Raw genomic sequence first — 12,428 nt, forward strand, 5'->3', positions numbered from 1 at the left:
TGGTTAGCACCATTGCTCCAAGTGCCAGGGACCCGAGTTCGATTGGGTCACTGTCTGTGTGGAGTCTGCATGCTCTCCGTGTCTGCGTGGGTTTCCTCTGGGTGCTCCTGTTTCCTCCCACAAGTCCCGAAAGACGTGCTGTTAGGTGAATTGGACATTCTGAATTCTCCCTCTGTGTACCCGAACAAGCACCGGAATGTGGCGACTAGGGAATTTTCACAGTAACTTCATTGCAGTGTTAATATAAGCCTACTTGTGACACTAATAAAGATTATTATTATGAATGGCTTTTGTGCTGTCATTCCACGAGATAATGTTCTGTGATATTGATGCCAAATCGCCTCCATGCCCCTATTGTCATTGAGTTGATAACCACTGGCTCCCCATTGCTGTTGAGTATTGTGCGCCCTTTCTGCCTCTTGGCACTGTGACCCACCCCTCATTCCTGCCCATAGTAATGGAACCTTGCCTGCTATTGTCTTGGTGCTGTGTGACTTGCCTCACTGTCCATTGGTCAAGCTGTGCGATTTGCCCTGCACTGCCCAATTGCTTGGCTGTGCCACCAGGCCTTAGTGCCCATTAACTTAGCTCTGTCACCCTCTGGTCATTGGCAGGGCCCTGTACATGCCCTAGCGATGCTATTTCACTTGTGCCCATTATTTTATATTCAATGTGACACTTTGCTACTGATTTGACTGAGGCAATATTCCCTTTTCAGACTGTGGACATTCACAAGGAGAAGGTTGCCAGAAGAGAGATTGGTATCTTGACAACCAATAAGAACACCTCCAGGACTCATAAAATCATCGCCCCGTCCAACCCTGAGAGGCCTGTTAGGTACATCAGGAAGCCCATCGATTACGCCATCTTGGATGACATTGGTCATGGAGTGAAGGTATGCTTTGTAGGACTGGGTACTGGTAACAGAGCTTTGCTGGAGATGGAGTTACAGGAGCTGCTTGGGTAGAGGCGGGTAAATCGGGGTACTCACTGCAAATGCTGTAAATTGGAAATGGTTTGAAATTCATTGTTTTAGAGTAGGCATCACATTTAAGAAAACAATTCGCTAATATGTACAAAAAAGCTTACTGGGGAGTTAATGTGTGATTTTATATAACAAATCACCAGTAAGCCATATTTTCAATCTCATTGGTGCATATTTCTGAAGGAGGGACTACTAAATGGGCCTGGTATTCAGTTATAGAAAACCCCATTCGTAATGTTCTATTTAAGGCATCTCATGGCAGACGTTAGCTATTAGAGGCAGCTATGCCTGTTGGCACAAAGAGATTTATATTGAAGTGTTTTTGTATAGATGCATACCAGGAACAATATGCTGAAAGAGAAACCCAAGCATTGCTCATCCTCTTTCAGATGACCTGTGAGATCTCCAGTTTTGGAAAGTTTCACATTTCACACTTTCAGCAACACCCATACTCTGGTTTTGGGTCGGGGTGTCTATGAAAAACTTGGACCCCCCCCCCCCCCCACTCCCCCCCTCCTTAATATATATATATTTTTTTTAATAAATATTTTATTGAAAATTTTTGGTCAACCAACACAGTACATTGTGCATCCTTTACACAACATTATAACAACACAGATAACAATGACCTATTTTATATAAACAAAAAACAAAAAATAAATAAATATTAAATAACAAAAATGAAAACTAGCCCTAATTGGCAACTGCCTTGTCACAAGCTACACCCCCCCCCCGCCCACCCCCCCACCCCCCAATCCCTCTCTCCCCCCCCCCCACCCCCACCCCCAAATCCTGGGCTGCTGCTGCTGCCTTCTTTTTTTCCCCCATCTATCTATCCGCAAGATATTCGACGAACGGTTGCCACCGCCTGGTGAACCCTTGAGCCGACCCCCTTAGGACGAACTTAATCCGCTCTAGCTTTATGAACCCCGCCATGTCATTTATCCAGGTCTCCACCCCCGGGGGCTTGGCTTCTTTCCACATTAACAATATCCTGCGCCGGGCTACTAGGGACGCAAAGGCCAAAACATCGGCCTCTCTCGCCTCCTGCACTCCTGGCTCTTGTGCAACCCCAAATATAGCCAACCCCCAGCTTGGTTCGACCCGGACTCCTACTACTTTTGAAAGCGCCTTTGTCACCCCCATCCAAAACCCCTGTAGTGCCGGGCATGACCAAAACATATGGGTATGATTCGCTGGGCTTCTCGAGCACCTCGCACACCTATCCTCCACCCCAAAAAATTTACTGATCCGTGTTCCAGTCATATGTGCCCTGTGTAATACCTTAAACTGAATCAGGCTTAGCCTGGCACACGAGGACGACGAGTTTACCCTGCTTAGGGCATCTGCCCACAGCCCCTCCTCGATCTCCTCCCCTAGCTCTTCTTCCCATTTCCCTTTTAGTTCATCCACCATAGTCTCCCCTTCGTCCCTCATTTCCCTATATATATCTGACACCTTACCATCCCCCACCCATTTCTTTGAGATCACTCTGTCCTGCACCTCTTGTGTCGGGAGCTGCGGAAATTCCCTCACCTGTTGCCTCGCAAAAGCCCTCAATTGCATATACCTGAATGCATTCCCTTGGGGCAACCCATATTTCTCGGTCAGTGCTCCCAGACTCGCGAACTTCCCATCCACAAATAGATCTTTCAGTTGCGTTATTCCTGCTCTTTGCCACATTCCATATCCCCCATCCATTCCCCCCGGGGCAAACCTATGGTTGTTTCTTATCGGGGACCCCCCCAATGCTCCAGTCTTTCCCCTATGTCGTCTCCACTGTCCCCAAATCTTCAGTGTAGCTACCACCACCGGGCTTGTGGTGTAGTTCCTCGGTGAGAACGGCAATGGGGCTGTCACCATAGCCTGCAGGCTAGTCCCCCTACAGGACGCCCTCTCTAATCTCTTCCACGCCGCTCCCTCCTCCTCTCCCATCCACTTACTCACCATTGAAATATTAGCGGCCCAATAGTACTCACTTAGGCTCGGTAGTGCCAGCCCCCCCCTATCCCTACTACGCTGTAAGAATCCCTTCCTCACTCTCGGAGTCTTCCCGGCCCAAACAAAACCCATGATGCTCTTTTCTATCCTTTTAAAAAAAGCCTTCGTGATCACCACCGGGAGGCACTGAAACACAAAGAGGAATCTCGGGAGGACCACCATCTTAACCGCCTGCACCCTCCCTGCCATTGACAGGGCTACCATATCCCATCTCTTGAAATCATCCTCCATCTGTTCCACCAACCGCGTTAAATTTAGCCTGTGCAATGTGCCCCAATTCTTAGCTATCTGGATCCCCAGGTAACGAAAGTCTCTTGTTACCTTCCTCAACGGTAGGTCCTCTATTTCTCTACTCTGCTCCCCTGGATGCACCACAAACAGCTCACTCTTCCCCATGTTCAATTTATACCCTGAGAAATCCCCAAACTCCCCAAGTATCCGCATTATTTCTGGCATCCCCTCCGCCGGATCCGCCACATATAGTAGCAAATCATCCGCATACAAAGATACCCGGTGTTCTTCTCCTCCCCTAAGTACTCCCCTCCATCTCTTGGAACCCCTCAGCGCTATCGCCAGGGGCTCAATCGCCAGTGCAAACAGTAATGGGGACAGAGGACATCCCTGCCTTGTCCCTCTATGGAGCCGAAAATATGCCGATCCCCGTCCATTCGTGACCACACTCGCCACTGGGGCCCTATACAATAGCTGCACCCATCTAACATACCCCTCTCCAAAACCAAATCTCCTCAACACCCCCCACAAATAATCCCATTCCACTCTATCAAATGCTTTCTCGGCATCCATCGCCACTACTATCTCCGTTTCACCCTCTGGTGGGGCCATCATCATTACCCCTAACAGCCTCCGTATATTCGTGTTCAGCTGTCTCCCCTTCACAAACCCAGTTTGGTCCTCGTGAACCACCCCCGGGACACATTCCTCTATTCTCATTGCCATTACCTTGGCCAGGACCTTGGCATCCACATTTAGGAGGGAAATTGGTCTGTAGGACCCGCATTGTAGCGGGTCCTTTTCCTTCTTTAAGAGAAGCGATATCGTTGCTTCAGACATAGTCGGGGGCAGTTGTCCCCTTTCCTTTGCCTCGTTAAAGGTCCTCGTCAGTACCGGGGCGAGCAAGTCCAAATATTTTCTGTAGAATTCAACTGGGAATCCGTCCGGTCCCGGGGCCTTTCCCGTCTGCATATTCCTAATTCCTTTCACCACTTCTTCTACCTCGATCTGTGCTCCCAGTCCCACCCTTTCCTGCTCTTTCACCTTGGGAATTTCCAGCCGATCCAAAAAGTCCATCATTCTCTCCCTCCCATCCGGGGGTTGAGCTTCATATAATTTTTTATAAAATGTCTTGAACACTTCATTCACTCTCTCCGCTCCCCGCTCCATCTCTCCTTCCTCGTCCCTCACTCCCCCTATTTCCCTCGCTGCTCCCCTTTTCCTCAATTGGTGTGCCAGCAATCTGCTCGCCTTCTCCCCATATTCATACTGTACACCCTGCGCCTTCCTCCATTGTGCCTCTGCAGTGCCTGTAGTCAGCAAGTCAAATTCCACATGCAGCCTTTGCCTTTCCCTGTACAATCCCTCCTCCGGTGCTTCCGCATATTGTCTGTCCACCCTCAAAAGTTCTTGCAGCAACCGCTCCCGTTCCTTACTCTCCTGCTTCCCTTTATGTGCCCTTATTGATATCAGCTCCCCCCTAACCACCGCCTTCAACGCCTCCCAGACCACTCCCACCTGGACCTCCCCATTGTCATTGAGTTCCAAGTACTTTTCAATACATCCCCTCACCCTTAGGCACACCCCCTCATCCGCCATTAGTCCCATGTCCATTCTCCAGGGTGGGCGCCCTCCTGTTTCTTCCCCTATCTCCAAGTCTACCCAGTGTGGGGCATGATCCGAAATGGCTATAGCCGTATATTCCGTTCCCCTCACCTTCGGGATCAATGCCCTACCCAACACAAAAAAGTCTATGCGCGAATAGACTTTATGGACATAGGAGAAAAACGAGAACTCCTTACTCCTAGGTCTACTGAATCTCCACGGGTCCACACCTCCCATCTGCTCCATAAAATCCTTAAGCACCTTGGCTGCTGCCGGCCTCCTACCAGTTCTGGACTTCGACCTATCCAGCCCTGGTTCCAACACCGTGTTAAAGTCTCCCCCCATTATCAGCTTTCCCGTCTCTAGGTCCGGAATGCGTCCTAGCATTTGCCTCATAAAATTGGCATCATCCCAGTTCGGGGCATACACGTTTACCAAAACCACCATCTCTCCCTGTAGTTTGCCACTCACCATCACGTATCTGCCCCCGTTATCCGCCACTATAGTCTTTGCCTCGAACATTACCCGCTTCCCCACTAATATAGCCACCCCCCTGTTTTTCGCATCCAGCCCCGAATGGAACACCTGCCCCACCCATCCTTTGCGCAGCCTAACCTGGTCTATCAGTTTCAGGTGCGTTTCCTGTAACATAACCACATCTGCTTTAAGTTTCTTAAGGTGTGCGAGTACCCGTGCCCTCTTTATCGGCCCGTTGAGCCCTCTCACGTTCCACGTGATCAGCCGAGTTGGGGGGCTTCCCACCCCCCCCCACCTTGCCGATTAGCCATCATCTTTTTCCAGCTTCTCACCCAGTTCCCACGCAGCTGTATCTCCCCCAGGCGGTGCCCCCCCGCCCATCCTCTCCCGTACCCACTCCCCCCTTTCCCCAGCAGCAGCAACCCAGTAATTCCCCCCTCCCACCCCCCCCCGCTAGACCCCCCGCTAGCGTAATTACTCCCCCCATGTTGCTCCCAGAAGTCAGCAAACTCTGGCTGACCTCGGCTTCCCCCCGTGACCACGGCTCGCACCGTGCGACGCCCCCTCCTTCCTGCTTCTCTATTCCCGCCCTAATTATCATAGCGCGGGAACCAAGCCCGCGCTTCTCCCTTGGCCCCGCCCCCCCATGGCCAACGCCCCATCTCCTCTCCCTCCCCACCTCCCCCATCACCACCTGTGGGAGAGAGAAAAGTTACCATACCGCAGGATTAGAACATAAAACCCCTCTTCGCCCCCCACTTTGTCCAAACGTTCTTTTTAATAATCCACTCATTCCAGTTTTTCTTCTACAATAAAAGTCCACGCTTCATCCGCCGTCTCAAAGTAGTGGTGCCTCCCTTGATATGTGACCCACAGTCTTGCCGGTTGCAGCATTCCAAATTTTATCTTCCTTTTATGAAGCACCGCCTTGGCCCGATTAAAGCTCGCCCTCCTTCTCGCCACCTCCGCACTCCAGTCTTGATAAACGCGGATCACCGCGTTCTCCCATTTACTGCACCGAGTTTTCTTCGCCCATCTAAGGACCATTTCTCTATCCTTGAAACGGAGGAATCTCACCACTATGGCTCTGGGAGTTTCTCCTGCTCTCGATCCTCGCGCCATAACTCGGTACGCTCCCTCCACCTCCAACGGACCCGTCGGGGCCTCCGCTCCCATTAACGAGTGCAGCATCGTGCTCACATATGCCCCGACGTCCGCCCCCTCCACACCTTCAGGAAGACCAAGAATCCTCAGGTTGTTCCTCCTTGCGTTGTTTTCCAGTGCCTCCAACCTCTCCACACATCGTTTCTGATGTGCCTCCTGTATCTCCGTCTTCACCACCAGGCCCTGTATATCGTCCTCCTTCTCGGCTGCCTTCGCCTTCACGACCCGAAGCTCCTGCTCCTGGGTCTTTTGTTCCTCCTTTAGCCCTTCGATCGCCTGTAGTATCGGGGCCAACAGCTCTTTCTTCATTTCCTTTTTTATCTCCTCCACGCAGCATTTCAAGAACTCTTGTTGTTCAGGGCCCCATATGAAACTGCCACCTTCCGACGCCATCTTGGTTTTAGCTTGCCTTCCTTGCCGCTGTTCCAAAGGATCCGCTGCAATCCGGCCACTTTCCTCTCCTTTTTCCATCCGTGTCCAGGGGGAATTCCCTTCTGGTTTACCGCACGGTGTTTTTAGCCGTTAAAATTGCCGTTGGGGCTCCTATCAAGAGCCCAAAAGTCCGTTCCACCGGGAGCTGCCGAAACGTGCGACTTAGCTGGTCATCGCCGCACCCGGAAGTCCCCCCTCCTTAATATTATGAGGTGCATAAATCTGCAGAGGCGTGGCAGATCGTTGGGCCCCAGATCTGGTCTTGAGTCAGCTGATCTCCTCCCAGGATGCCAGGAGTCCTGCATTGCAAAAGAGGAAAAGAATGAGCCAGTGTTCCTGGTCTTGATCTGTATCCAGTGACTCCCACTGAGAAGTGTGTGTGTGGAGTCACAGGAGGACAAAAGAGTGGACTTGGTAAAGATGCTCCCTAATATCCTTCTGCTGCTCACTGTCCTGGTTCACGTTCATGAATAATAATTTATGTGGAAGGTTAACTGTGGAACTGTACCCAAATAAAAGCCATCTTCAGGAGATGAGGGGCAAAATAGGACAGTGATGTAGACATATTGACGATTCATTAGGATTGGCACACACAAACTATTTCCTCAAAACAAGCAGGCAAAATCTTCAAATTATAGCTAGGCCAGTGAAATCAGGAAGTGCATTTTCACAGAGAATAGTGGAAATGTCAAACTCTGAATGGAATGAGGCAAGTGGGGAGGCAGTGGTGTTGGTATTGTCACTGGACTAATGACATAGAGACCCACGGCAACATCTGGGGACCCATTTTCGAATCCCACCATGGCAGATGGTGAAATTTGAACTCAATAAAAATCTGGAATTAATGATGACCAATAAACCATTGTCGGAAAAATCCATCTGGCTCACTACTGTCCTTTAGGGAAGGAAGTTTGTTGTGTTACCTGGTCTGGCCTGTACGTGACAACAGACTCACAGTATTGTGGTTGACTCTTCAGGGATAGGCAATAAATGCTGGCCCAGCCAGCGACGCCCACATCCCATTAATAAATTAAAAAAGAACTCTCACTCAGCTGAACAACAAAGGAGATGGAGGAGGGTGGCATGGTTATGTTGAAGGCTGCAGACCGGTCAAAAAGGTTGAAGAGGGATATCTTACCTTTGTTACAGTCACATGGGATGCCATTTGTCACTTGCATGAGATTCACTTCAATGCTGTGGCCTGGTGAACTTGGAAGGATTGAAATCTGGTGTTCCAGCAAAGATCGGCTTGGAATTGGGAGGCGGCAACACATTCAATGACTTTAAGGAGTTAAGGGCATTGGAAGTGGAATGGTTGCCTGCAAGGGCTGAGGAATCAAGGTTGGATTTTTTAACGAGTGGTAATGGTAAATGGTTTCCTGGTCCCCGATGGATCACCCACAGTAGCACCAAACGTTACAAGGGCCAGATCCTATCCCTGATATCTTCTGAGTTAACGGCTGGCAGCTAGGTTACAGCACCATCAGACTAAGGGAAGTATAGTCAGCCAGCCGGCCTGTTCCTCATTACTGCCCAGTGGACCCCTATGGGAAGTGCACACTTAAACATCAGATCAGGATTGAGTTGGACAGACTGGCAATGTTCGCTAATGCCCCAGGCTCATATATGGCTACATTGTACCAGTGCAACTGCAGAACATCATCAAATCAGCACTCTCAAGACAATGAGAGTGAAACAAGAGGAAACTGGTTGGTGATTGCTCAGCCTGGCTTAGTTCTTGGTGAGTGCAAACCCTGCACCAAGATTTTGAAACTCTTGCAATGAGGGCAGCACGGTGGCGCAATGGTTAACATTGCTGCCTCACAGCGCCGAGGTCCCAGGTTCAATCCCGGCTCTGGATCACTCTCGTGTGGAGTTTGCACATTCTCCCCATGTTTGCGTGGGTTTCACCCCCACAACCCAAAGATGTGCAGGGTAGGTGGATTGGCCACGCTAAATTGCCCCTTAATTGGAAAAAATGAATTGGGTACTCTAAATTTATTTTAAATAAGAAACTCTTTCAATGAAAATTAGTCACTACACAAAAGTGGAATCTTGTCTGCATTTAGAATAAAGTGCCTATACTGCTGTCACCATAACAACATTGAGAAATCACTGCGAAATATTGACTCATAACACAACCTTTTATCTTGTAAGCTCTATGATTTGCAGTGCGGTAGATTAGTTAAACGGTTTCAGATTCCCAGTCTGGAGAAATGTCCCTCTGAATTCCCACTGCGAGCTCTGTGCAGGCTGCTGTTCTCAAAAGATAGAAATACTGCTTTATCTGTGATTATCTTGGGATCTCATGATTGTACATTATCCTGGTGGTGAGTACCATCTGCTGGTGTGTTTCTGAAATTGTTGTTTACTGTTGAGGTAAAGCTAAGTAGGTTGGCCAATCCTGAACTGAAGTAGAATTTAGATAGGGCATACTGAGTCACCAAGCAACTTCTGTTCGTGCAGTGAAGCCCTGTGCTATTTCCAAGATCAATACTGCAGTATTCAATAAAATGGCAGCTGGTTTACAAAGCCTGGTAAAGATTTTTGCTTCTGCCTGCCTTAACGTTGAGTCTTCTACAGCCAAGATCTGAAATTCTTGACATTAATCAGGTCTCCTGAGCTATCCTGACTGTGTTAACACAAACGTTGATTCCCTCAATCCGAGCCGACCCACAATCTCACCATATCCCGGGTTCTCATCAGCCGACATTTCACTCTGTCCCGCAACCTCACCTACCCACCTTCTCACCATATCCCTGAATCGCACCTTCTCAAAATATCCTTTTCACTATATTCATCAAACCTACCCACCCTCTCACCATAAATACCTACCTCCATCCAGCCACCACCTCAACATATCCTTCAACCATTCCACACACCGTTTCACCATTTTGTTTTTAAATTTAGAGTACCCAATTATTTTTTCCCCCAATTAGGGGACAATTTCGCGTGACCAATCCATCAACCATGCACACCTTTGGGTTGTGGGGGTGAAACCCACGCAAATATGGGGAGAATGTGCAGGGCCTGGGTCGAACCTGGATCCTCAGCGCGTGAAGCAGCAATTCTGACCACAGTGCCACCCACACACCTTCTCCCCATATCCATCACTCTCAGCCTCTCAACATATCCCTCGCTCCCACCCTCTCACCGTATCCCTCGCTCACACCGTCTCACCATATCCCTCACTCCCACCAGATCCCTCACTCTCACCCTCGCACCATATCCCTCACTCCCACCCTCTCACCAGATCCCTCACTCTCACCCTCACACCATATTCCTCGCTCCCACCCTCTCACCATGTCCCTCGCTCCCACCCTCTCACCATGTCCCTCGCTCCCACCCTCTCACCATATCCCTCGCTCCCACCCTCTCACCATATCCCTGGCTCCCACCCTCTCACCATATCCATCATTCCCACCCTCTCACCATATCCCTTGTTCCCACTCTCGCCATACCCCTCGTTCCCACCCTCGCCATACCCCTCGTTCCCACCCTCGCCATACCCGTCGCTCTCACCCTCTAAGCATATCCTCGTCTCACCCTCTCACTATAGCCCTCACTTTCACCATATCCCTTGCTCCTTCCCTCTCACCATATCCCTCGCTCCTTCCCTCTCACAATATCCCTCGCTCCTTCCCTCTCACAATATCCCTTGCTCCTTCCCTCTCACAATATCCCTCATTCCCACCCTCTCACCATACCCCTCGCTCCCACTCCCTAAGCATGTCCTTCATCTCACCATATCCCTCACTCTCACCCTCTCAACATATCCCTCGCTCCCTCCTTCTCAACATATTCCTTGGTCTCACTCTCTCACCCTATCCCTCACTCTCACCATCTCACCAAAGCCCTCGCTCCCACCCTTTTACCCAGTTCCCACCCTCTCACCATATCCCTCGCTCCCACCCTCACCATATCCCTCGCTCTCGCCCTCTCACCATATTCCTTGGTCCCACTCTCATTTACCTCTGGCGGTGCCATTTTTAAGGATCTGCTCTCAGGCCCTGAATGCTGCGGCATTCTGCTCTGTTCAGAGTTTATCTAAGTCAAAGCCAACATGAGGATGGTGCAGGTCATAAAGGACAGGAAGAGGGATGTTATCAATCATTAGAAGATACAGATGATTAGACTTGATTTCTTGTCCATTTTCTTCTTCCTCTCCTGAAGATGTTGAACCTTGCATTGTTATCCACAGGTAACTGGTCATTCTGCACAATGAGTTTCAGGCAGCTTGACTATGGACCCCCAGAACTGATTCATTTCTCACCAGGTGTATACAGGTAGACTTTCCAGGTGTGGCTGCTGGGTCCTGGTCTAACTCTGGAGGTCTGACCAATTTTCATTCTCTTCCTTAACTCAGGGGAGCTGAGGCCCAATACTTGTCCACCAGTACGCCAACTTCCGACCAGTCCCACACCATCCATCAATCGGGCCTAGTCTGTATGGTACACAAAGCTCTTTACCCACTAAGCGTTTGAGGAGAGCTTCCAAATTCAAATGGGAGTTCTGCTTTGTGTTCAGGATGTTTAAAGGCACAGTGTTCAATAAAGCAATCCTTTATCTGTGACCAGCATTAAAGTTTTTCCACCCCCCAGCCCCAAGTATTTTTAAATGTTTGTACGATATGTGGTATAATCATGTGATCCAGAAGGGAGTAAGAGACCCTTAGAACAAACAGCCAATGGAGGATTTTGCAGCTGAGTGTCTGGATAAAGTGACCTTCACTCCCCCTTCCAACACCCCACCCCGCTCCCTCTCAGAACAGAATAGTGTGGAGAATTTGCACAGTACACATGCTGCATTGTTGCTGCAATCACTGAATTGGAGAACTGTAATCAGAAAACCAAGACTTTTAACACTGGATGATTGAATCACTTCCTGTGCAGTTTTCAGCTTACAGTGTAAGTGCAGTGTGGTTAAAGGTCTCCTCTTTTGATGGCCAGTCAGCACTTAATGTCTTCTGAGAGGGCGGATCATACATACATTAGTTCAGGCTGTGACTTGCATTCTGCTTCACTTGAGAATTGATTTGTAATGTGACTTGGTATCAGATGCTTTAACATTGATTCCTTTTGTACTCCTATCCTGTGGTTTCGACTAACCTGTCAATGCTGTTTTTTTTCTTACTTCTTTCATTTGCTTCATTTATGCATTAAGTGGTTGCTTAGATTTAAGGTAAGATATCTCAGTGCTTCTCTGCCATCCTATTGCTATGCTGAGGATATTACAGACTGGGTGGTTAAATGCTGCAGGGTTTATGTCCTTTAAAGCAAAGATGTCCTATCAAACTTAAGGGTGTAGATTCAGCCTTTACAATGATTTGTAACATTACCAAAATTTACAGACACCTCCAACCCTGTATTTTAATACCAATGCCTCTGTCGTAAAAGAGAGCGGCAGATCCTGACTAAGGGCATGATCTAAAATCTGGGGTTCACAGAATGTACTCATTTATATATCTAGGCACTGGGGAGGCCAGACAGTGGGTAACCTGGAAATGTGGTGAAGTAGCCCAATAACAGTGACA

At 49.1% G+C, this 12,428-nt stretch overlaps 1 protein-coding gene across 8 annotated transcripts in view; it reads left to right on the top strand.

The window, feature by feature from the left end:
- abi2b (abl-interactor 2b) overlaps positions 1 to 12,428 on the top strand; it is a 249,954-nt gene that overhangs the window by 178,038 nt on the left and 59,488 nt on the right. For 4 of the 8 annotated variants that reach the window (XM_072481349.1, XM_072481385.1, XM_072481358.1 and 1 more), the window contains exons 3-4: positions 719 to 895; positions 12,059 to 12,076. In XM_072481349.1, coding sequence (XP_072337450.1) covers positions 719 to 895; positions 12,059 to 12,076 — 195 coding nt within the window. The remainder of the gene's footprint in view (positions 1 to 718; positions 896 to 12,058; positions 12,077 to 12,428) is intronic. The other 4 variants (XM_072481367.1, XM_072481404.1, XM_072481376.1 and 1 more) reach the window with 1 other exon arrangement.

This window comes from Scyliorhinus torazame, chromosome 2 (genome assembly GCF_047496885.1).
Source record: "Scyliorhinus torazame isolate Kashiwa2021f chromosome 2, sScyTor2.1, whole genome shotgun sequence".
In the NCBI taxonomy this organism is placed as follows: Eukaryota; Metazoa; Chordata; class Chondrichthyes; order Carcharhiniformes; family Scyliorhinidae; genus Scyliorhinus; species Scyliorhinus torazame.